The sequence below is a fragment of the Anomaloglossus baeobatrachus genome, chromosome 2, assembly GCF_048569485.1.
Source record: "Anomaloglossus baeobatrachus isolate aAnoBae1 chromosome 2, aAnoBae1.hap1, whole genome shotgun sequence".
Lineage (NCBI taxonomy): Eukaryota > Metazoa > Chordata > Amphibia > Anura > Aromobatidae > Anomaloglossus > Anomaloglossus baeobatrachus.
Genome location: NC_134354.1, coordinates 138,790,966 through 138,814,274, shown reverse-complemented (window position 1 = coordinate 138,814,274; position 23,309 = coordinate 138,790,966). Strand labels below are relative to the sequence as shown.

Here is a 23,309-nt window from a genome sequence, read left to right as displayed (position 1 = left end):
GAGAAACAGGACAGAGACAAAGCAAGGATGAGATCTCACCGCCACACAATTAGAGACAAAAAAAATTATTTACCTGTAGCCAAACATTTCTGTGCTCCAGGACACAACATAAACCACATGAAAGTTGTCATATTAAAAGGCAACTTCAGATCACAGAGCCATCACAGGGTCTGGGAATACAAATTCATCACAATGTTTAACTCTGTGGACACAGGACTTAATCTGTCAGGAGGATTCATGGCCCATTACAAAATCTGAGGAGTCATTCCAGAGATTCACCAGACCTCTGATCCTACATGGATATTGGGACAATAAAACTCTCACACCACTAATCAAAGCTAATTATTCACTTTCTAAGCTCAGTGTTTGTTTATTTAAATGTCTTTTATTATGCCATTCCTCTGCTCTGCTTGTGCATATATTTGTGTTTCTTCAGATATTTTGTCATACTATGCCTGATGAAGGGACCTCGAAATGTCTGGAAAGCTTGCTTTGTAACATCACTTTATTTTATTTTAGTTAGCCATTAAAAGGTATCACAAGATTATAATTTTGTTCCTCTCACTGAGAACATTCAATAACAGATTAGCCTGACTTGTCTGCATGTGAGCTGTAGTCTGAAAGTGATAATCTCTTGGTGATAAAACACTGATTGCATTGAAACTACAACACACATAAGTGACAAATCCCTGGCATCAGGCTTTCATGCTCCATATAATGCTACTCTCAGATTAAATAGCAAAAACCTGGTGACAGATTTCCTTTGAAATGTTCCAGATAAATAACAATGTGATATGTCACTATAGCCATGAAAGAGTAATAGACGTGTGCAATGGTGCATGTGAGCCTTCTGTTTTACAATGCCATTAGATGTGATCTGCGCCATAATAGACCTATTGTCAGTGTAGAGCCATGAATGGCTGTAAATGTGAACAATACAGGAGTGACCAGGAGAAATATTAGATTTCATTACAGTTTTGCTCCTCTCCCTGTACAAGTGTCGTATATCATCTACTCCTTTAACGTACCTCCGCGGCAAGCCTGGATAATTATCATTTTTGGTTTATCCCGCAATCCTGAGCAATTTTTGTTATTGAATGTATTGTAAATATCATCGACACGGAGGTCGCCAGTTACTCTTTCCTGCCCTTCTACTTTTTCTCTTTTAAAATCAGTCCCGTAAATAAAGCCTCTTTCTCCATGAGACATGAAAACCAAGAAGGTGCTGTCAGAATCCTTGTGATCAGTGTCAGCGGCAAAATTCTTCATCGTGGTCCGCATCTCCTGAAAATAAAAAATGATAAAAATATTGTAACTTAGTGCTTTACACCAGACAATGTATAAATAAAACGTATTCATGATCACTTGTGATGGGGTTACTCACTCAGCTTACTGTTGAGATAGCACACAGGAGCGCTTACCATTTAACACTAGAACTACTGAGGTAGTCATTTTGACTACTTTGCACTATGTATTTCTATATAAGTGTCATGAGTCCAGTAGTTCTAGTGTTAAAAGTCCAGTGGGCTAATTAAAACAACACATAAACCACACTTCTGGTAACATACAAAGCCCCTTTCGGCTTAAAGGAACTAACACAGTCCATAGTCTGTTTAAGTCACAGTACGCCCAGGTTCACATACACGTCTCTCTAGAAGAATCCTAGTGGAGGTATCTTCCGCTCCATGAATTGACCTGAGGCAGAACACATGACCCCTCTTTCTGAGGTTCCTTTCAAAGGTGTCACAAACCTCCACACACTGACCCATGTTAGTACACATGACTACTCTTTCTGAGGCTCCTTTCTGAGGTGTCACAAACCTCCACACACTCACCCCAGTTAGTACACATGACTACTCTTCCTGAGGTTCCTTTTCGGAGGTGTCACAAACCTCCACACACTGACCCTGGTCAGCATCAGCTAACCCTCTCTATCTCAGAGGATTCCTTCCTGAAGATAACACAGCCTCCCCACACGGACTGTGTGTCAAACAATAATGTCCTCATGACACATGAGACACACCCATGGGTGGAGGTATGTGGATAGCAAAACTCACCCGTCTCCAACTATCTGTAATACCTGTCCCTGGAATGCCCTAAAAAGCCTCATAGCATTACAAGTACCATCCGTGATACATACCTACCACCATGTTACACTCTATAAAAAACCCACCTTTTTTTAGGAATACATACTTACAAATTTTATAGAAGCTCGAGTGGTTTGCATTTTTATATTAAAAGTTAGTATGGCATACGTATATTACACATTAGAGTAAAATGAGCCAAACCCGGTGATCTAGGCATGGGAAATGGGAATGTGTGAGAAAAATAGGGATCGAGTAGCTTAAATTAAAACATCCAAAGTTTTTCCTGCAAATAAGCCACAGCCTCAGGTATCTGGCAGCGGCTCCTTCTCCCTATATAGAATACATGCAAGCTTATCTGAGCCAAGTGCTTACTGAATGACTGCTATCTGAAAGTGTATACAGTGGAACCTTGGATTACGAGTAACCCAGTTTGTGAGCATTTTGCAAGACGAGCAAAGCTTTTTACAAATTTGTAACTTTGTTTACGAACATTAATTTGCAATTCGAGCAAATACTCACGCACGCACTGCCTGGTCCGTACTTTCACCACGCTCTGACCCGCTCTGGCTGCTTCTTGCATGTGTATCGCATGGGGTGCAGTGGCTGTTGCTGTCTTTGCTTTATTTCAGATAAAAGTTTTGCCGGTGCTGTGCAGAGTCAAGCTCTCTCTGCACAACTATTGTATTCCCAAAGGCAATCAGAGGCAAGCAGCTAATGCGTATGACGTCAACTGCTGAAGCGCTGACAGCGGCAGCCCCTGCATCGGCTGTGATTGTTATCGGGTCCAAATGTCTGCAGATTGCAAGAATCAGGGAAGAGGATGCCGAGGGAACAGACGACAGGTGAGAATAATGTTTTTGTTTTTGTGTGTGTGTATGTGAAGAATGGCACAATAGTGGACCAGGATGGGACATTGATACAAGAAGAGGATCAGTAAAGTGGACATTACTACAAGAAGTGGACCTGCATGGACATATTAGTAAAAGGGGATAAGGATGGAAGGATGGGCACATTACTACAGGATAAGGACAAGGATGTGGTATAAATACAGTCAATATTTTTTGGGTTGTGGAACAAATTGGATTACCAGCACACTCACGGAACAAATTATGCTCGTAATCCAAGGTTCCAATGTATCTGGATAATCTTGGAATACGCATTTGTAAGACTGTCCAGCCATGTTATCATGCCATGCCATGTTTAGCCCCTTGATCTCTTGCTATAAATTTCCTAGGACTCGTCCTCCTTACCGCTGCTGTCAGATTCTTTTTCCATTGAACGTTGTAGTCAAGTCCTTCTAGTAGTTCCTTCATTCCTGTAAGATCAAACTGTGCCCCTTTGCGCTCTCCAATATTTTTCTCATCAAAATTAATATTACATATAATCAATGCCAAACGTTTGCGTTTATTCTTCTTACAAATCGGATAATTCTAGAGGAATAAGCAAAAACAATTGATGTAAAAAAAATCCAGTTACTCAATTTCTGGAAAAATAAACACAATTCAGCCATGAAAACAGTAACAAAGTATAAGAAGGCTACAATGCAGTGGTCTACAACAATTGCTTCTTCAGCTGCCGCAGAACAACAACTCCCAGCATATCCTTGCATCTTACTGAGAGCTGTGATTTCAGATGGAGAGCCTCAGATTGGAGACTATTTCCACAATGAAACCCAACATTTCAGATTTTGGGTAAATAAACAGTTAATAAATGGTTTGAAAAGTCAAAAATGCCTTCTTGACTCATGGCCCCAGCCTGGATCAAAGCCGATCTGAATATCTTATTTATTTATCTTTATTTATCTATTGTGCTAGAAGGGTCCCTTCTTTTTCTGAGTTGATCTACTGTGGTCCCAGTGTTTGGATCCCCAATATTATTGCCATAATGTAAAAGGAAACCTATGGTTTTATGTTTTACTTAATATCCAGTCTTTCTTAACATATGCAGCATATCGGTGGGGGGTTGAGTCCTGAGAGCACCATTGATGCTAAAAAAAATCTCTGTTGAATACTACTATACTGCTAAATAGAAAGTCAATGAGCCAGTACAAGAAGTGTGCAGGGTAATGCTACATTGTATTTTACTAATTTTCCAGGCTTCAGTGATCAATCCAACACATCCATAAAATGTAAAACTTTATTTTATTCTTTAAAAAAACTCCATGGAACATGGCATCATCAAATGAAATACAGGTCCAGTATATAAGTGCAGTACAGGTTGACGCGTTTTGAAGGCAACCTTCTTACTCATAACCTACACTGCATCATCATAGGAAATACAGTTCTAGTGAATAAGTGCAGTACGGGTTGATGCGTTTCATCATAAGTAGGTTCTCTTCGAAATGCGTCAGCCTGTACTGCACTCATATACTAGAACTGTATCTCTTATGATGATGCTGTATAGGTTATGAGTAAGAAGGTTCCCTTCGAAACACGTCAACCTGTACTACACTTATATACTGGATAAAACCCAAAGAGAAAAAAATTGTATGAAAAATACCCTGAATAATAATTAATAAAATGAAAGGGCTTAATAACAGGGTACTTAGTATATACATTTTTGCAAAAAGGTAAGAAGCCATCCCACCTCGTCACGGTGTACCCATCTGGGATGGTTCCTAACCAACTAAAATTAAAACCATTATATATCAGCTGGGTCCCAGACTAAATATACAGCAAAGTGGGAAGCAATTAGTTGTTCAGCCTCAGTATAAGGAGGGCTGCACCCCAAATTGCTTCCCACTTTCCTGTGTATTGAATCTGAGACCCAGCTGACCACTTGTTACCATTCACATTGGAGTTTTGATAGACACAAGTCAGGTATATATAATGGTTTTAAGTTTAGTTGGTTAGGAACCATCCCAGATGGGTATACCGTGACGAGGTGGGATGGCTTCTTACCTTTTTGCTGATTGTTAATTCTGTTATTTTGTTTATGTAGACCTAATTTTTTGATAAAGGCTATTTAATGCCGAAAACGTTCATGAAATGACTGAAGGTTACAACTCGATATTTTGCATATGAGTGAAGAATTATAATAATAATAAAAATAATAATAAAAATAATATTTGGACCACCATATCTGTTTCTTTCTCGTTTGGGTGTGCCAGAGTTACGCTTTTTAGGTATATATAATGGTTTTAACTTTAGTTGGTTAAGGACCATCACAGATGGGTACACCGTGACGAGGTGGGATGGCTTCTTACCTTTTTGCAAAAATGTACATACTAAGTACCCTGTTATTAAGAACTTGTATTTTATTAATTATTATTCAGAGTATTTTTCATACAATTTTTTTCTCTTTGTTTTTTTCTTGTCTAGAGGCTGCCATTTACATGCTTGGAACGTTGCATGTTTACTGTTTTTTTTTGTTACAGCTCAGTTTTTTGGTGTTACTTATCTACTGGGACTGTATTTCTTATGATGATGTCTTGTAGGTTATGAGTAAGACTGTTCTCTTCGAAACGCGTCAGTCTGTACTGCACTCATATACTGGAACTGTATTTCATATGATGATACCTTGTAGGTTATGAGTAAAAAGGTTCTATTCGAAATGCGTCAGTCTGCAATGCATACAGACACTGGGACTGTATTTTTTATGATGATGCCTTGTAGGTTATGAGTAAGAAGGTTCCCTTTGAAACGCCTCAACCTGTACCGCACTTACTGTATGTACTGGAACTATGGTATTTCTTATGATGTTGCCATGTTCCATGGAGTTTTTTTTAAAAGAAAAAAATAAAGTTTTATATTTATATTGTTGATTGGAATTTGGATCCTTTGCACCCAGAAAATAGGTGAGATGGTCACACATTTTTTTTGTTGGATTTTGCTAAATTTACTATTGTTCCTCCAATTTTCACAAAATGTGAAATGCCAATAACATATGACTAAACCCTAAGACTACAAAAGATGTAATGTAAGTGAGTCTGTGAACATTATATAAGGGGCTGTTTGGCTAATATCTGCCATATGAAAAAATAATTAAAGGAAAGGCAGCAGCACTGGTAATATGAAAGAGGAGGTGCACGCCTCTAAAGAGCCAACAACCAAGAAATGAGGCAGCACCTCCCGCGAAATGGATCAGAGAAATGATGACTAGAGCGGGTTATCTGGGTAAATAAAAGGTTAATGCTACTGAATGTGCTGCCTCACTCTCCATATTTGTTGCCATGTGAAAAAGATACCAGTCTTTAGTATCCATTATTGAATGATTCCTATGAGTCTCGTCACCTCTGTTTCTTCAGCCTTTATTCTTTGATACTCTTCCTCTGTGCATAAGGTGATTCCATTAATTTCTGAAAAGAAAAAAAAACAATGATAAATGAACCTCTAGCAATTCAATATTGCCTGAACCAAACATATAAAAATGTAAAAATGCATAAAAGTTTTTTGCCCCTTGAAAATACAGGGGAGTGTTATGGATTGTGTTATAGGTAAGGTAAAGAAATCTATTATCATTGGACATCTGGCAGCATCTCCAGTGTGTAGATTGATTTAGCAAGTCCATGGCCGATTCCTGAAGGGCAAGCCTTTAACAAAGAGGGTGCTACATCATAGGTGAAGATAATCGCCCCTAAAGCCTGCTTTACACGTTGCAATGTCGCATACGATATCGTATGCGATTTGCAACGCCCCCATCGTATGTGTGACACGTTCAATTTGTTGAACGTGCCGCACAAACGATTAACCCCCGTCACACGTACTTACCTTCCATACAACCTCGATGTGGGCGGCGAAGTCCACTTCCTGGAGTGGGAGGGACGTTCGGCGTCACATCGACATCACGCGGCAGCCGGCCAATAGAAGCGGAGGGGCGGAGCTGAGCGGGACGTAGACATCCCACCCACCTCCTTCCTTCCACATTGTGGGCCGGGAGCCGCAGGACGCAGGTAAGATCTGTTCATCGTTCACGGGGTGTCACACACTGCAATGTGTGCTACCCCGGGTACGATGAACAATCTGACGTTCAATTCTAGAAAAAGGTACGATGTGTATGCGATGAACGTTTTAACATTCAATCGCAATCGCACGTACCTGTCACATACGTACCTTACGATGCCGGATGTGCGTCACTTACGACGACCCCGCAGACACATCGTAAGATACATTGCAGCGTGTAAAGCGGGCTTAAGGCTGTGTCCGCACTTTCCGTTTTCATCTGCGTTTCTGGTGCTTTTAGGTCCGTTTTGAACTGCAACGTTTTCATGCCAAAAGGCATGTGTTTTGATTTTCCATCAAAGTCTATGGAAAATGGAGATTTACTGTCCGCACTTTGCGTTTACAAACGCAGCGTTTAATTTGCATAATTTGTGGCAAAAACACTACGTTCAAAGAAGCAGCATGTCAATTGTTTTTGCCATTTGGGCTGCGTTTGCTAAGATTGAAGTCAATGTGAATTAGCAAAAAGCAAGAAACATCAAAATTCCAGCGTTTTACCTGCTTTTTAGCTCCAGAAACACAGCGTTTTGGAATTCCAAAATGCAATCTATTCTGACATTAAAATAATGGAATAATATGTCCCTTTACACACGCACATAGTCCGACAATTAAATTAATGAAAAACATAAATTTAATGCTATTTTGCCACTAAATAGTATAAAACCACTATAATTATATGAAATATAACTATTTTGTTTATTATTTCAATAATTACATATGGGTTGCTTTTTTTCCCCTTTTTTCATTGTGTTTGACTGTTTAAACTTTATTTAGCAGTGTCTTGATGTTCAAAACGCATCTTTCAAAACGCAATGGAAAAGCATGTAAAAAGCGCTAAAAACGCGACTAAAACGTGGTAAATACGCATGCATTTTTAGCGCTATTTTGTGGTCACAAGCAACTTTGGCAAAATCAATTACTGCCAGTGGGTGGGTTTTGAACTGCAAGTAGGACGACGCAAAGTGCGCACATAGCCTAAGGGCTCATGCACACTCATGGTTTACAGAACTATTATTCTGATCAGGGTCTGCTACAAGTGCTATCTGATTTTCACAGGCTCATTGACTTGCATTGCCGATTGATTTTGCATTGCCGACCCTCGGATCAAAATTAAATATGTCTCCACGACATGAGAATTGGTCCATAGACTAGCACAGGTACTAATGCTACCCATGAAAACCACGGACAGCACTTGCATGTGAATATTTGACGAGTGAATGAGCCCTGAGACCGACGGGTCAACTCTAGCCCATATGAGAGACCTCACATGGCAATGGAAATGCAATATTTCCATGTCATATAGATAATAATCTGATATCAATATCATGCATGCATATAGGGGGTAAAATAAATATTGAACATGTCACCAATTTTCTAAGTAAATATATTTCTAAGTGCTATTGACATAAATTTCTCACGAGATGTCAGTAACAATCCAGTAACAATCTATCCAATCCACATAAGCAAAAAAATCAAACCATAGATATCATAAATTAAGTTATGTGTAATAATGAGCAATGACACAGGGAAAAAGTGTTGAACACATTTACTGAATTTTAATTAATACTCCATACAAAAGGATTTGTTGGTGATGACAGCTTCAAGATGTCTCCTGTATGGAGAAAGTAATCACATGCATTGCTTATGTGTGATTTTGGTCCATTCTTCCACACAAACACTTCAAATCCTGAAGGTTCCGTTGCCTTCTTCAATGAACTCTGAGCTTTAGTTCCTTCCAAAAATTCTCTATTGGATTCATGTCAGGTTATTGGCCGGGTATTCTAGCAGCTTTAAAGGGAACCTGTCAGCAGAAATTTTGCACAAAATCTAAAAGATTCCCCCTCTGCAGCTCCTGAGCTGCATTCCAGCAAGGTTCCTGTTGTTATTGTGCCCCCTGTGGGACCAAAATAAAGACTTTATAAAGTCTTACCTTTTTGTATGGCAATCTTTTTTTATAGTCACAGTGGCGGGCTTTCTGGCGTCCGTTATTCTCCCTCCTGGTCCTTTATGCCATCCCCCATCGCTCCTTTCCGTAGCTGATGACGCCGCCCAGTGCTCCCGAGGTCCCCGCGCATGCCCAGTGCCAGTCTCACGGGACTGCGCACTGAGCACAGTGTGACCGCTGTTGACGTGTGCACAGGCAACAGATTATGGGCGGCGCTGTGATTGTCATCAGCAAGTACCCGCCCATAATCTCATGCCCGCACTTTCCCCTCTGCCTCCACCGTTCTGCGCAAGCGCTGGTCATATGACCCCATGTCACCTATTACCCATCTTTCCCTGGAGCAGGAAATAGATGGGAGGTGACGTGGGGTCATATGGCCAGCGCTTGCACAGAACGGTGGAGGCAGAGGGGAAAGCGCGGGCACGAGATTATGGGCGGGTACTTGCTGATTTGATCAAGCGCCCACCACGAAGAGGATGCCAGGTACTACTCCCATGGCAGGGACTGGGACTTTGGCAGCTAGCTTTCAGGGTAGGGGCAGACACTGGAGTAGACAGGGCTGAGTCTCAAATGTAGAATGGGACCATAAGGGTAGCAGAGGAAGATGGCATGGTCAGGGCAGACAGATAAAGTCTCTAGCAAGGCTGGAAACACTGGAGTGGCCAAGGCATAGGGCACGGCTGGGACAGACAAGCAGTCTCTGGTGTGACATGGGTCACTGGGATAGATGAGACTGGAGGCACAGCCAGGGCAGACAGACAGTCTCTAGCGTGGCGAGGGCCAGAGGGATAGCTGAGACTGGAGGCATGGCCAGGGCGGACAGACACAGTTTCTAGTATGGTGAGGGCAACAGGGATAGCTGAGGCTAGAGGCACAGCCTGGGTGGACAGACACAGTCTCTAGTGTGGCGAGGGCCATAAGGATAGCTGAGGCTGGAGGCACAGCCGGGGCGGACAGGCACAGTCTCTAGTGTGGCGAGGGCCATAAGGATAGCTGAGGCTGGAGGCATGGCCAGGGCGGACAGGCATAGTCTCTAGTATGGTGAGAGCAACAGGGATAGCTGAGGCTGGAGGCACAGCCGGGGCGGACAGGCACAGTCTAGTGTTGTGAGGGCCATTAGGTGTTTTGTGTTTTAATTCGCCATATATTTCTAGAGATATGGGCCTTTTCATTTAGTGCTAATGCACATTAAAAAGTTACAGAAGTCTCTGGGATGAGACTTTAGGCTGCTCTGTATTATTACCCTGTGAGCCACGGCCACTTGGTAAAAATCATAAATATTATTCTGAAATAAAAAATCCCATATCTACGGAATTCTATGCTGGAATTAAAAATAGACAATGTACGGAATACTCAAGGAGCAACTGGAATGCAATAAGTAGAAACTGATCACATTTGACCTGGTGACAGGTGCCCATTAAGGTTCTCTTAAGTAATGATGCTCACCCTTCTCATTTAGATTGTCAGTGGAAGTAAAGTATTAAAGATTTAAAATATAGTACTTTATATTCTACTGTTACATTTATCTGACCATTACCTTGCTGGCTGGATTTTTCGTTGTTTGCAAGTGTAGATTTTACAGGTTCTAGAAAAAAATAAGGTATGATTCATTAGTTACGGAGTCTTACTGATTTCTCAAAGGAAAGACCAGTTGGAACATAAAAACATAATTTACAAAGGGTTAAAAAATATTTTAAAAAGAAACAATATAAAGGAAAACTTATGAGCACTAATATAGACAGGGATATAGCAATTTCACAATACAAATTAAAAGGAATATTAAATATTAACCCCTTCCCCCCATGCGATTTTCCGGGGGTATTTTCACTCCCCTTCTTCCGACAGCTGTAACGTTTTAAAGGGAACCCGTCATCAGAAATTTAGCTATAAACCTAAAAGTTTCCCCTCTGCAGCTCCTGGGCTGCATTCTAGCAAGGTTCCTGTACTTTTTGTGGCCCCTTTTAAACCAAATTAAATACTTTATAAACTTGTACCTTTTGCTATGTAAATTTTGTAAATCGTCCATGGGGGCGGGCTCTCTGCTGACCGTTGCTGTTCCTCCAGCAGATTTACGCCGCCCCCCAACACTGAATTTCATATCTCAGGACGCCGCCCCTGGACGCCCGTGGTCCCACGCATGCGCTGTGCGACTGTAGCGGGACTGTGCACTGTGTGCACGTGTGACCGCTGGTGACGTTTTGCGCAGGCACGAGGTTATGGGCGGCGCTGTGAGTGTCATCAGCAAGTGCCGCCCATAACCTCGTGACCGCACTTTCCCCTCTTCCTCCAGCGTTCTGCACAAGCGCTTGCTGGCCAGGTGACCCAACGTCACCTCTTTCCCATCTTGCCCTGCTGCAGGGTAAGATGGGAAGGAGGTGACGTCAGGTCATTTGGCCGGCGAGCGCTTGTGCAGAACGCTGGAGGCAGTGGGGGAAAGCGCGTCCACGAGATTATGGGCGGGCACTTGCGATGCAATCACAGCGCCGCCCATAATCTCGTGCTTGTGACACACGTCACCAGCGATCCTGGCGTGGGCGGCACCTCGGGCGCAGTGGGCGGCGTCCTGATGGATGAAATGGAGCGTGGGGGGACTGCGTCAATCTGCAGGAGGGACAGCAACGGTAACCAGAGAGCCTGCCCCCATGGACGATTTACAAAATTTACATAGCAAAAGGTACAAGTTTATAAAGTATTTAATTTGGTTTAAAAGGGGCCACAAAAAGTACAGGAACCTTGCTAGAATGCAGCCCAGGAGCTGCAGAGGGAAACTTTTAGGTTTATAGCTAAATTTCTGATGACAGGTTGCCTTTAATTTTTATGTCAATCTTGCCATATAAGGGCTTATTTTTTGAGGGACGAGTTCTACTTTTAAATGAAATCATAAGTTTTACCATATTGTGTACTAGAAAAAGGCAAAAAAATTCCAAATGCAAAAAATTTGCAAAAAAAGTGCATTATTGTATTTGAGATATTGTATTCACTGTGTTCTCTTTATGGTAAAACTGATGTGTCAGTGTGATGCCTTAGGTCGGTACAAGTTCATAGATACCAAATATGTATAGGTTTATTTTTATCTAAGGGGTTAAAAAAATTCAGAAATTTGTCCAAAAAATGGCGCTCCCTGTGCTACCATGGCAACCATTGGAATGTGAATGTTTACCATGGCCCGCTGTTACATCGCACTGTGATATTTTCACAGCACGCTGTAAGGGGTTAACAGGCACGAGTGGGTAGCAAATCCACTTGTGAGTGATAGCCGCACATGTCAGCTGTTCAAATCAGCTGACATGTGCACCAATCGCTGCCGACTGCCTGCGGAAGGCGGCGGGGATTAACCTCACACGATCCATGATGTACTCAGTACATCATGTGTCGTGAAGAGGTTAATAAACTAAAACCAATATTAAGGCTATGCGCACACGCTGAGTTTTTGGTTGCAGAAATTTTCTGCACTAAAATCTGCACCTTGTGGCAGAAAAATGCACAAAAAATGCATACGTTTTTAATTGCGTTTTTGCGCCATGCGTTTTTTTGTGAAATCAATTGGCTGGAAGGCATATAAAATGCAGGAAAAAACGCACCAACAATTGACATGTTGCGTCTTTTTTTTACACCCAAAACTGCAAAGAAAAAAGAAGCAACATGCGCGCAGCACTTCAAAATTTTCATTGATTTTGCTGCCATATGGATAGATATGCAGTTTTGGGCAACAAACTGCACCAAAAAACGAGGCAAAAATACACCAAAAAATGATGCGTGCAAACAAGGAGTATATGAAACAGGTGACTGCAACTGTTTTCACCTGCTTGATATACAGTGTTTATAGCATAGGAAAGTCTCTCAACAGTTGCTTGTAAGTACTAGAAAAAGTATCTATATGACCTTCAACAACAGTTAAAGCACTAAAATATACATGTACATGTAGCCCTACCTAGATACAGGTAAAATATATCTTTGTACCTTGTTAGCTAGTAGATAGATAAAAATTGTTTACTCACCAAATCGTTGCTTGTTGACACATCGTTCATTTCAAAATATCATTGCTCGTGCTGGACGCAGGTTGTTCGTTGTTCCTGAGGCAGCACACATTGCTATGTGTGACACCCCGGGAACGACAAACAACAGCGTCCCTGCGTCCTCCAGCAATGAGGTGGAAGTGACGTGAATGCGGCTGCTCTCCGCCCCTCGGCTTCTATTGGTAGCCCACTGATTGACGTCACTGTGACACTGCACGAACCGCCCCCGTAAAAAAAAGGTTGTTCGCCGGCCACAGCGACGTCGCTAGGAAGGTAAGTACATGTGACACGTACTAACGATATTGTTCTCCACGGGCAGCGGTTTGCCCGTGACGCACAAACGACGGGGGCAGGTACGATCGCTAGCGATGTCGCAGCGTGTAAAGCAGCCTTTAAGTAGGCGGTAATCATGGTCGAGGGCCTCACTTTTTTCATCCCGGTACGTGTGTGGGAGCATTCCCTTTTTGGACCCTTACCAGGTCACACTCTCCCTGATCTCAGGCCACTGTAATTCAGGCTTTCCATCTTCCGTACCATGGGTACACTCTCCCTGTCTTCATACAAGGAACACACATCATGCCTGCCAAGCACAAACATGCCCAGGGCAGTAGTCATGGTCGAGGGTTTCGCTCTCTTCACCACAGCACACTACAGACAATGGCAGTGTGTGTGTGAGCAATCCCTTTTTGGACCGGTACCCTTAGACTAAAGGCCGTTTTACACGTATCCACCCCCATCATTTGTGCGTCACGGGCAAATGGCTGCCCGTGGTGCACAAAATCACGCGGACCCGTCACACTACTTACCTGCCTAGCGACGTCGCTGTGCCTCCTTTTTAAGGGGGCGGTTCGTTCGGCGTCACAGCAACGTTACTAAGCGGCCACCCAATCGAAGCGGAGGGGCGGAGATGAGCGGGTCGAACATCCCGCCCACCTCCTTCCTTCCTCATTGCCGGCGGCTGCAGGTAAGGTGAGGTTCCTCGTTCCTGCGGTCACACATAGCGATGTGTGCTGCCGCAGGAACGACGAACAACATCGTACCTGCAGCAGCAATGATAATTGGGAATAGGGGAGCATGTCAACAATTAGCGATTTTGCACGTGTTTGCGACGATTTTTGATCGCACGTAAGTGTCACATGCATCGACATCGCTAACGCGGCCAGATGTGCGTCACGAATTCCCGTGACCCCAACTACATCGCTTTAGCGATGTCGCAGCGTGTAAAGCGGCCTTAAGGGTCGTAAACCTATTGCTTGCAAGCCAGATATGGCTCATTTAATGCCTGGATCTGGCATGCACACAAATCTTTAATAAAAGAAACACTGTATTTTCCGGTTGGTAAGACGTCCTTTTTTTCCCCAAAACTGTGGGAAAAATGAGGGTGCGTCTTACAAACCGCATATGGCTTTCCGGGGCGGCAGTGGTGGCACAGGGTCGGTGATACTGCGGGCTCGTGAGGTGTCACGGCGGCGAGCACTGACGGTGGACTGCGGACTGCTTTGAATCTCCCGCAGTTGATGAGATCGACTTCAAGAAAATGGCCGCGGACGCGGCTCGTGCGCAGATAGAACTCTGTGGCCATTCTCTTGAAGTCTATCGCGTCGATCTGCGCATGCACCACGGCCATTTTCTGGAAGTCGATCTTGTCAACAGCGGGAGATCCAAAGCAACCCACTGGCAGATCAATGGGGCCCGCCACCGTGACACCCCACCAGCCCGCTGCAGTATCGCTGACCCTCCGCACACTGACCCTCTTCAGCCGCAACATGCCCTTCTCCTCTTGGGACCTTCTGAGCAGCCCCACCATCGCCGCTCTCCCCTGGTGAGTATGGCTCTCACGGAATTACATTTTAAAATATGTGGTGTTCAAGGCTTTCTCAGCCAAAAAGGTTCCCGACCCCTGTTTTAGACCAATGGTCTCCTGCTTTTCTCCACTAGCATTTAGTAGCACCCAAGTATTTTTTATTTATTCTATATTGAGTCTACAATATATATAACTTTTTAATTATTGCCATATATAAATATTCCCTGATTTCTGAAAATTATCATGGATTCTGTCTCTTAGTGAACCAACCCCCTATTGGAAATTGAATGCCTTTATGTTCGCTCTAGTTCTTACCAGTGTGATGAAAATACATGAACATTTCCATACTAATTTTCCTCAGAGTAGACAGAAACTCTCATCACAGTTACTGATGATTATTACACAGCTCTTATCACAGAGTTATAATGAAGAAGATCACTGTTCATTTCCATTAGTGTATATTGTTCTACCTTTCTGCTATGTCACCTCAAATGAGTGGCTGTCATATTACAAATGCAACTTTGCTGTACTGCCATTGAAATGTTCTATGCTACTGCAAAATCTGGAATGTTGGTTATCATATTAGAAACTAAATGCTGCTGTTTTGTATTTGACTTAAAGATGTTTTATGACCTACTAAATTTATAACATATCTACAGGGTATGTCAATTATGAATGACAAATGTATATCTGTGTTAAGAAAGAGCCTTATCATACCACCTATGTGCAGTTCTCTTCATTTATTTGTATGGAAGTTAAAAGGAAACCTATCACCAGGTTTATTCTACTCCATCTTACAGCAGCATGACGTAGGTGCATGGTTATGCCAAGCTCATTGCCAGGCTTGACTAACCGGCAGATGGTTTGCTATTCCTCTCATGATAATTTTGTGTGGAAAAATCACTGACTTTATCAAAACTACAGCAAACACATATCACTGAAATCAGGGTTTCAGTATCTACATTATGTTGCTCTTAAATTAGGTGGCAAAAATTTGGTGACAGATTCCCTTTAAAAAATGTTAAGCAAGTGTTTTTATTTTGTTTTCAGGATCTCCATCCAAATTACAACTGTGTGATAGGATGCTGAGATTTTTTAATATATAACATTTTAGTTGTGATAGTGTAAAATTTTTTAATATTTATCTGATAAAATTAGGTGAACTTTTGACTTTCAGAAATATCTTGACTTGAGTGAAGTCTACTGTACAAGAGATCGATATTCATGCAATCAAGTTTAGGCATTTCTACATGCTTTTAACTACACCGCAAAGAGCCATATACCTCAAAAGTGGCAGGTACCAGCTTTTTCACGAGAATGTTTCCAATCGTTACAGTTTACACTCACAGACGTACCCGCCATGCAGTAACCTGATGACTGTATGCTAGCGTTACCTGGTGGGATGGGTTGGGCACCACTTCTATTTTCTTCCTGTGTTGGTAATGGAAGTGTTTCTGTAATTAGAGTAAGGATTAGGATTAATCTTCTGGTGATATCTTACTTGGAAATAAGCAAATGTGTAGCTTTAGGCTATGTGTCCACGCTGCGGATTTCTCGCGGATTTTGCCGCAGATTTATCGCGGATTTACCGCGGATTTCCTGAAAATCTGCAGCAGCGGCACTTCCCAGCCATTTCAATGGCATTTTGGAAATGCTGTGTCCATGCTGCGGATTTTTCCGCGGCGGATTTGCCGCAGATTTTGATCCGGAAAAATCTGCACCATGTCAATTATTGTTGCGAATTTTGGTGCGGATTTTGGCTATAGAATTGGGAAAAAAAAAAAAAATCTGCATCAAAATCCGCGGCAATTCTGCGGTAAATCCGCTGTAAATCCGCGGCAAATCCGCGGCAAAAAAAGTTGCGGATTTGCCGCGAAAGTCGCGGATTTTCATGCAGAAAAATCCGCAGGTACATTCTACCGTGGACACATAGCCTTAGTGTTCTGTCCAACTGGTTAAGAAATAGTAGACAAAAAGTGGCTACTAAACTGAGCGTTTTGTCTTATAAATTAAGACAGTTTTCATGGATCCATTCATCACAAGAAGAAATTTCTATGTGATTACGCAGTGTAGTTTTCCCTGAGATTATCTGCCAGCACTCCATCCCCACTACATTAGACAGGGATAATCAAGGAATAGCGTCATTATGTTGTCATACCCATAATACCGCAAAGCTCCACAATGACATGATTACCTGTTATTCCCAGGGCTTCACTAAGCGGCGGATCCTTTTCTCTGATTTTTTGCAGTAGCATCTTGCAGCTGAGGTCTCCTTTCTTTATCACTATATCGATCAGTGTTCGGCATTTTTCTCTACGCTCCGAGGAACCTTCCCTGATATACTCCACCTCAGCATAGCTTAATATCTTTATATGAGCCAAATCATCTAACAATTCTTGTAGAAGTGGTAAATTGCATCGTTCAACAAACTGAGGTCGGATGTTTCTGACTTTATCTGGAGAATAGAATTTAAAATGAAAGGATGTTAGAGGAAAACAGATCATCCTTATCCACACTTGTAATACTACAGTATATGAAGACTTTTATGCAGATGTCTTAAGGTCCTCATACATATTAGATTAAAGTCATCTGAACCCACCAATTTTTTTGTTGCATCCCAAATCTCCATTAACATACAGTATATGGTCATTGAAGAGATATGTTTGGCCAGTTTGATTTTAAACACCCGATCCTTTTGTTGGAAAATATGGTGCGACAAGAAAAACAAATGACTAATCGGTTGTGCATTTCGTATATATTGGGGAGACTGGTGTCAGCCAAATGAGCATATGACTAAGATGTATAGGAACCTACCGGCCAGGCAATAATAATTCCCATTATATGTTATAGATACTCTCAGTGTGTATATATATATATATACATATATATATATATATATATATATATATATATATATATACTGTATATATACACTATACGCACTTACATATACAGCTCTGGCAAAAATTACGAGACCACTGCAACATTTTCAGTTTTTCTGATTTTTCTCTTTATAGGTATATTTTTAGTGAAATGTAAATTGTTCTTTTATTCTATAAACTACTGACAACATGTCTCCAAATTTTCAAACAATAGATTTTGTATTTATTTTCTGAAAATGAGAAATGTTCAAAATAACAAAGTTTAATCTGCCCAATTTGACCATAGAGGACTGGAGTAAGGTCATCTCTGATGAGTCTAATTTTCAGGTTTTCCCAACACCTGGTCATGTAATAGTTAGACGGAGACCTGGAGGGGTCTGGGGATGCTTCAGCAAGTCTGGAATTGGGAAGATTAAACTTTGCGAAGGACATATGAATCAAACCGCATACAAGGTTATCCTGGAAAAACAGTTGCTACCTTCTGCTCAGGCAATGTTCCCCAACTCTGAGGACTGGATTTTCCAGCAGGACAATGCACCATGCCCCACAGCTAGGTCAATCAATGTGTGGATGAAGGAACACCACTTGAAAACCCTGTTATGGCCAGCCCAATCTCCAGACTTAAGTCTATTGAAAACCTCTGGAATGTAATCAAGAGGAAGATGGATAGTCAAGAGCCATCAAACAAAGAAGAACTGCTTACATTTTTGCATCAAGAGTGGCATAACGTCAACCAAAACCAGTGTGAAATACTGGTGGAAAGCAAGCCAAAACGCATGAAAGCGGTGATTAAAAATCATGATTATTCCACAAAATATTGACTTCTGAACTCTTCCTGAGTTAAAAATTATTAGTATTGTTCTTTCTAAATGATTATGAACTTGTTTTCTTTACATTATTTGAGGTCTGAAAGCAATGCATTTTTTTGTTATTTTGACCATTTCTCATTTTCAAATAAATACAAAATTAATTGCTTGGAAATTCAGAGAAATGTTGTCAGTAGTTTATAGAATAAAACAACAATTTATATTTCACACAAAAATATCCCTATAAAGAAAAAAATCAGAAAAGCTTGAAGTTTTGCAGTGGTTCCTTAATTGTTGCAAGAGCTGTATCTCTCTCTCTCTCTCTCTCTCTCTCTCTATATATATATATATATGTTATATATATATATATATATATATATATATATATATATATATATATATATATATATATATGCTCTACACATGGAGAGTACTCTGATCGAAAATATGTTTGGGTGTATATAATCTAAGAGGTAAACAGTGGCCTAAATACCTCAAATCTGACAATATAATTATTATGTACGAGTGCTTCTCAACAAAGAATATCATCAAAAAGTTAATTTATTACAGTAACTGAATGCAAAAAGTGAAGCAGATATATTATAGAGTCATTACAAACAGAATTATCTATTTCAACTGTTTATTTCTGTTAATGTTGATGATTATGGCTTACAGCCAATGAAAACCCAAAAGTCATTATTTCAGAAAATTAGAATAATTAACACAAAACACCTGAAAAGGCTTCCTAATCATTTAAAATGGTCCTTTAGTCTGGTTCAGTAGACTACACAATTATGGAGAACACTGCTTACTTGACAGATATCCAGAAGGCAGTCATTGACACACTCCACAAGGAGGTAAGCAACAAAAGGTCATTGCTAAAGAAGCTGCTGTCCACAGATTGCTGTATCCAATCATGTTAATGAAAAGTTGAGTGGAAGGAAAAAGTATGGAAGAAAAAGGTACACAAGCAACCGGGATAACCGCAGCCTTGAAAGGATTATTAAAAAAAGGCCATTCAAAAATTTGGGGGAGATTCACAAGGACTGGACTGCTGCTGGAGTCAGTGCTTCAAGAGCCACCACACACAGATGTATCCAGGACATGGGCTTCAACTGTCGCATTCCTTGTGTCAAGCCACTCATCACCAATAGACAATGCCAGAAGCGTCTTACCTGGGCTATGGAGAAAAAGAACTGGACTGTTGCTCAGTGATCCAAGGTGTTGTTTTCAGAAGAAAGTAAATTTTGCATTTCATTTGGAAATCAAGGTCCCAGAGTCTGGAGGAAGAGTGGAGGCCACAATCCAAGCTGCTTGAGGTCTAGTGTGAAGTTTCCACAATCAGTGATAGTTTGGGGAGCCATTTCATCTGCTGGTGTAGGTCCACTGTGTTTTATCAAGACCAAAGTCAGCGCAGCCGTCTACCAGGAAACTTTAGAGCACTTCATTCTTCCCTCTGCCGTAAAGCTTTTTGGAGATGGAAATTTCATTTTCCAGCAGGACCTGGCACCTGTCCACACTGCCAAAAGTACTAATACCTGGTTTAATAAACACAGATCACTGTGCTTGATTGGCCAGCAAACTCGCCTGACCTAAACCTCATAGAGAATCTATGGGGTATTGTCAAGAGGAAGATGAGAAACAGCAGACCCAACAATGCAGACGAGCTGAAGGCTGCTATCAAACAACCTGGGCTTCCACAACACCTCAGCAGTGCCACAGGCTGATCGCCTCCATGCCACGCCGCATTGATGCAGTAATTCATGCAAAAGGAGCCCCGACCAAGAATTGAGTGCATTTACTGTACAGACTTTTCAGTAGGCGCCAACATTTCTGAGTTTAAAATCATTTTTTCAGTTGGTCTTATATAATATTCTAATTTTCTGAGATAATGACTTTGGGGTTTTCATTGGCTGTAAGCCGTAATCATCAACATTAACAGAAATTAACACTTGAAATAGATCCCTCTGTGTGTAATGACTATATAATATATGCGTTTCACTTTTTGTATTGAATTATTGAAATAAATTAACTTTTTGATGATATTCTAATTTATTGAGAAGCACTTGTATGTTAGAATGTATGCTTTCTACAGCTATGGAAACTACATACAGTTCAGTGGAGAAGTGACTGCCCGAAAATGTGTGTAGAATGCATCAGCCAGTATTTGTGAGCAGGGTCAGGTAATATTTAGCTGTAGAGTATCAGCTGGACCCCCGACTACCCTGTGTTTCTAGGAGGCCTCTCGATGGTAAGCCAACGCCTGATCGGATACGTTCCATTTTTACGTGTTTGATCCTTTGTTCTCCAGGGCGATAAACCATCTCCAGAGGTGTCCAGCAGCTTACTGCACTTTCCCCATTGAGAACACATGTGCACTCAGCTGAGTGGAGGGAGTGTGTATGTGTATCTGGAGGTGGGTAGCTATAGCTATAGGCTAAATGAAAAATCATTGAATACATTATAGTCTCTGGACTTCTAATCAGGACATTACCTTCCATTTAGAAAGCAGTAGCAACAAGGACCACTCTGCAGCGCACAGCCGAGACGTGTGTGCACAATAACCAGATCACGTTACAGGAAGAAGGAAATACTTTGTACTTACAGAATGTAGGAGGGAGGGGGTTATTATGTCATCTACAGCAGTTTCACTTTTACAAGATTTCCAAAGATGGAATGAGAACAGTATCACTGGTATGTACAGCATGGCAGGCAAAGCTCCCAGTATACAAGAGAAGAGTACCCATAAGGCTCCATTTACGTGACGGTGGCCAAAAAAGTGAAAAAAATCTGCTTTGGCTTCTGTTGGGCGAGCTATGGAATAAATACTGTATGAGTGGATGTCTGTAAACCACACTGTTCTATAACATGAAATCCAGGAACACTGCACAGGTAACAGATGGTGTTCGATGACATCGGTTAGGCTGCTTTCACACTTGCGTTGTTTTGCATCTGTCACAATCAGTTGTGTGACTGATGCAACGGAGTAGCACAACTGATGTAACTGACACTGAAAAAAACGATCTGTTGGTGATCAGCTGATCGTTCACAAAAGGCGGCCGCCGGCTGATCAGCTGATCGTTCCTGACGCTGGAACTGAATAATTTACAGTAGATCATGGTTTTTTACTGTGTGCATGCTCATAATAAAAAACTGATCCGCCACACACAAAAAACGTTACTTGCTGCATTGCTCCTGCCTGACGGTCAGTCAGTAAACGACTGGGATCTGCATCCTCTGCTACCTTTCTGATGGGTAAATCCGGCTTTGGCTGGTGATTAGGGCATAATATTTGCACAATATCTGCAGGTTGTCTTTATACCTATGGGGATTTACGCTCCTGCTTGGGGATATTCTCTCCTTGCAAGGTTAAGAGTTTATAGTAATTTAATAGTGGTTCTATATGATTAATTGCAATTGTATGTTTAATTCCAACTTGTGTTCTCTATGTACAAGTACCACTCTTACTTATGTCTATGTATGACTCTGTGTATTGTATTATATATTGTATTGGGAATTTTTTGGTATATCCCCTGTAGCCTATTACACTTTCACCTGCATTTGTCGCGGGCGGAGGAGGGGACGTTGCGCTCTCCCACTGCTCGGGTCCGGCTGCTGCTGCTGCTACTGCTGGTCGGTGGTGGCTCGAGCGGTGGGCCGGATCCCAGGGACTCGAGCGGCGCTCCTCGCCCGTGAGTGAAAAGGGGTTTGGTTTTGGGGATTTATTGTCCGTGACGCCACCCACGGTTGTGGTGAGATTGGTGACACCACCGCTGATCTGGACAGGGATCCCGGGAGCGATGGCAGGGAGCAGCTTGGATGTTGGTTCTCCCCTCCGTGGGTAGGGGGTTGGTTGTCCCGGGGCCCGGTGATGGGGTAGGGATGAATGGCAGGCGGGTTACGGGGCCTGGTGAGGTGCAGGGTTGCGGGGGCAGCGCTGTGCCGCACGGCACGGTGGTACTCACTCAGCCAATCATGAACACAGAGTCTCCGGTAAAACAAACGGCTGGATGGACGGGTCCCACAGACGGCTGCGGTGTTTCTCCTCCCGGCAGGTTGATGGTGACTGCCTTTCCCTGCACCTGTGTAGTGTAGACGGCTCCAATGGGTTCCCACCAGTAACCCACTCTCCAGCTTGGATATGTGCTGAAGGAGCCCCTTTTGCCCACAGGCTCTGGCCCTGGGAACTTTAGCCTTGACGGTGACTGTGATTCCCTCTAACGGTTGGACTGTTGCCTTCTATCGGGACTTGGCTGCTGGGAAACCCAGGAGGTTCCCTTCGCTACCTGATTTGACAAATTCAACGGCGACTCCTAGCCATGTCGGGGTCCGTAAGCCCCTGCCGGATGGTGCTGGCTTCTCTTTGCGTACCGCTCCAGTACCGCCGGGCCACCGCCCATCCACGGTCCTTACGGCTAGCTCCAATAGGCCTCTCCTGCAGACAGTCACCACCGTCTGCCAACCTTGCTGTTCCGTCCGGGCCACACACCCGGACGCCGTCAGACAGTTGCTCCACTACCACACTTTCCTTCCTCCAACTTCAAACTCCACCACTCAACTGATCTGCCTGCTTTTCCCGCCTCCAGGACTGTGAACTCCTCGGTGGGCGGGACCAACCGCCTGGCCCACCCCCTGGTGTGGACATCAGACCCTGGAGGAAGGCAACAAGGATTTTGTGTTTGGCTTTGGTGTGCCTGACCGGGGTGTAGGGTGTGTTGGTGTAGTTCTGTGACGACCTGGCTTGTCCAGGGCGCCACATTCCCCCTTAGTAAAATGCAGACCGTCCGCGGGCTGCCCGTCCATCACCGGTTTTATTTTCACAACTGAAA

The 23,309-nt window shown here is 42.5% G+C and overlaps 1 protein-coding gene across 2 annotated transcripts in view; it reads right to left on the bottom strand.

Annotated features, from left to right (window-relative positions):
- Positions 1-21,096, bottom strand: part of LOC142291118 (caspase-1-B-like) — a 44,023-nt gene extending 22,927 nt beyond the window's left edge. The window contains exons 1-7 of one of the 2 annotated variants that reach the window (XM_075335387.1): positions 20,975-21,096; positions 16,987-17,247; positions 16,187-16,246; positions 10,510-10,557; positions 6,320-6,384; positions 3,338-3,517; positions 1,029-1,284 (exon numbers count right to left, since the gene is read on the bottom strand). In XM_075335387.1, coding sequence (XP_075191502.1) covers positions 1,029-1,284; positions 3,338-3,517; positions 6,320-6,384; positions 10,510-10,557; positions 16,187-16,246; positions 16,987-17,247; positions 20,975-20,981 — 877 coding nt within the window. In that variant the 5' untranslated portion in view covers positions 20,982-21,096. The remainder of the gene's footprint in view (positions 1-1,028; positions 1,285-3,337; positions 3,518-6,319; positions 6,385-10,509; positions 10,558-16,186; positions 16,247-16,986; positions 17,248-20,974) is intronic. The other variant, XM_075335388.1, reaches the window with a different exon arrangement.
- Between the last annotated feature and the right edge of the window lie 2,213 nt (positions 21,097-23,309).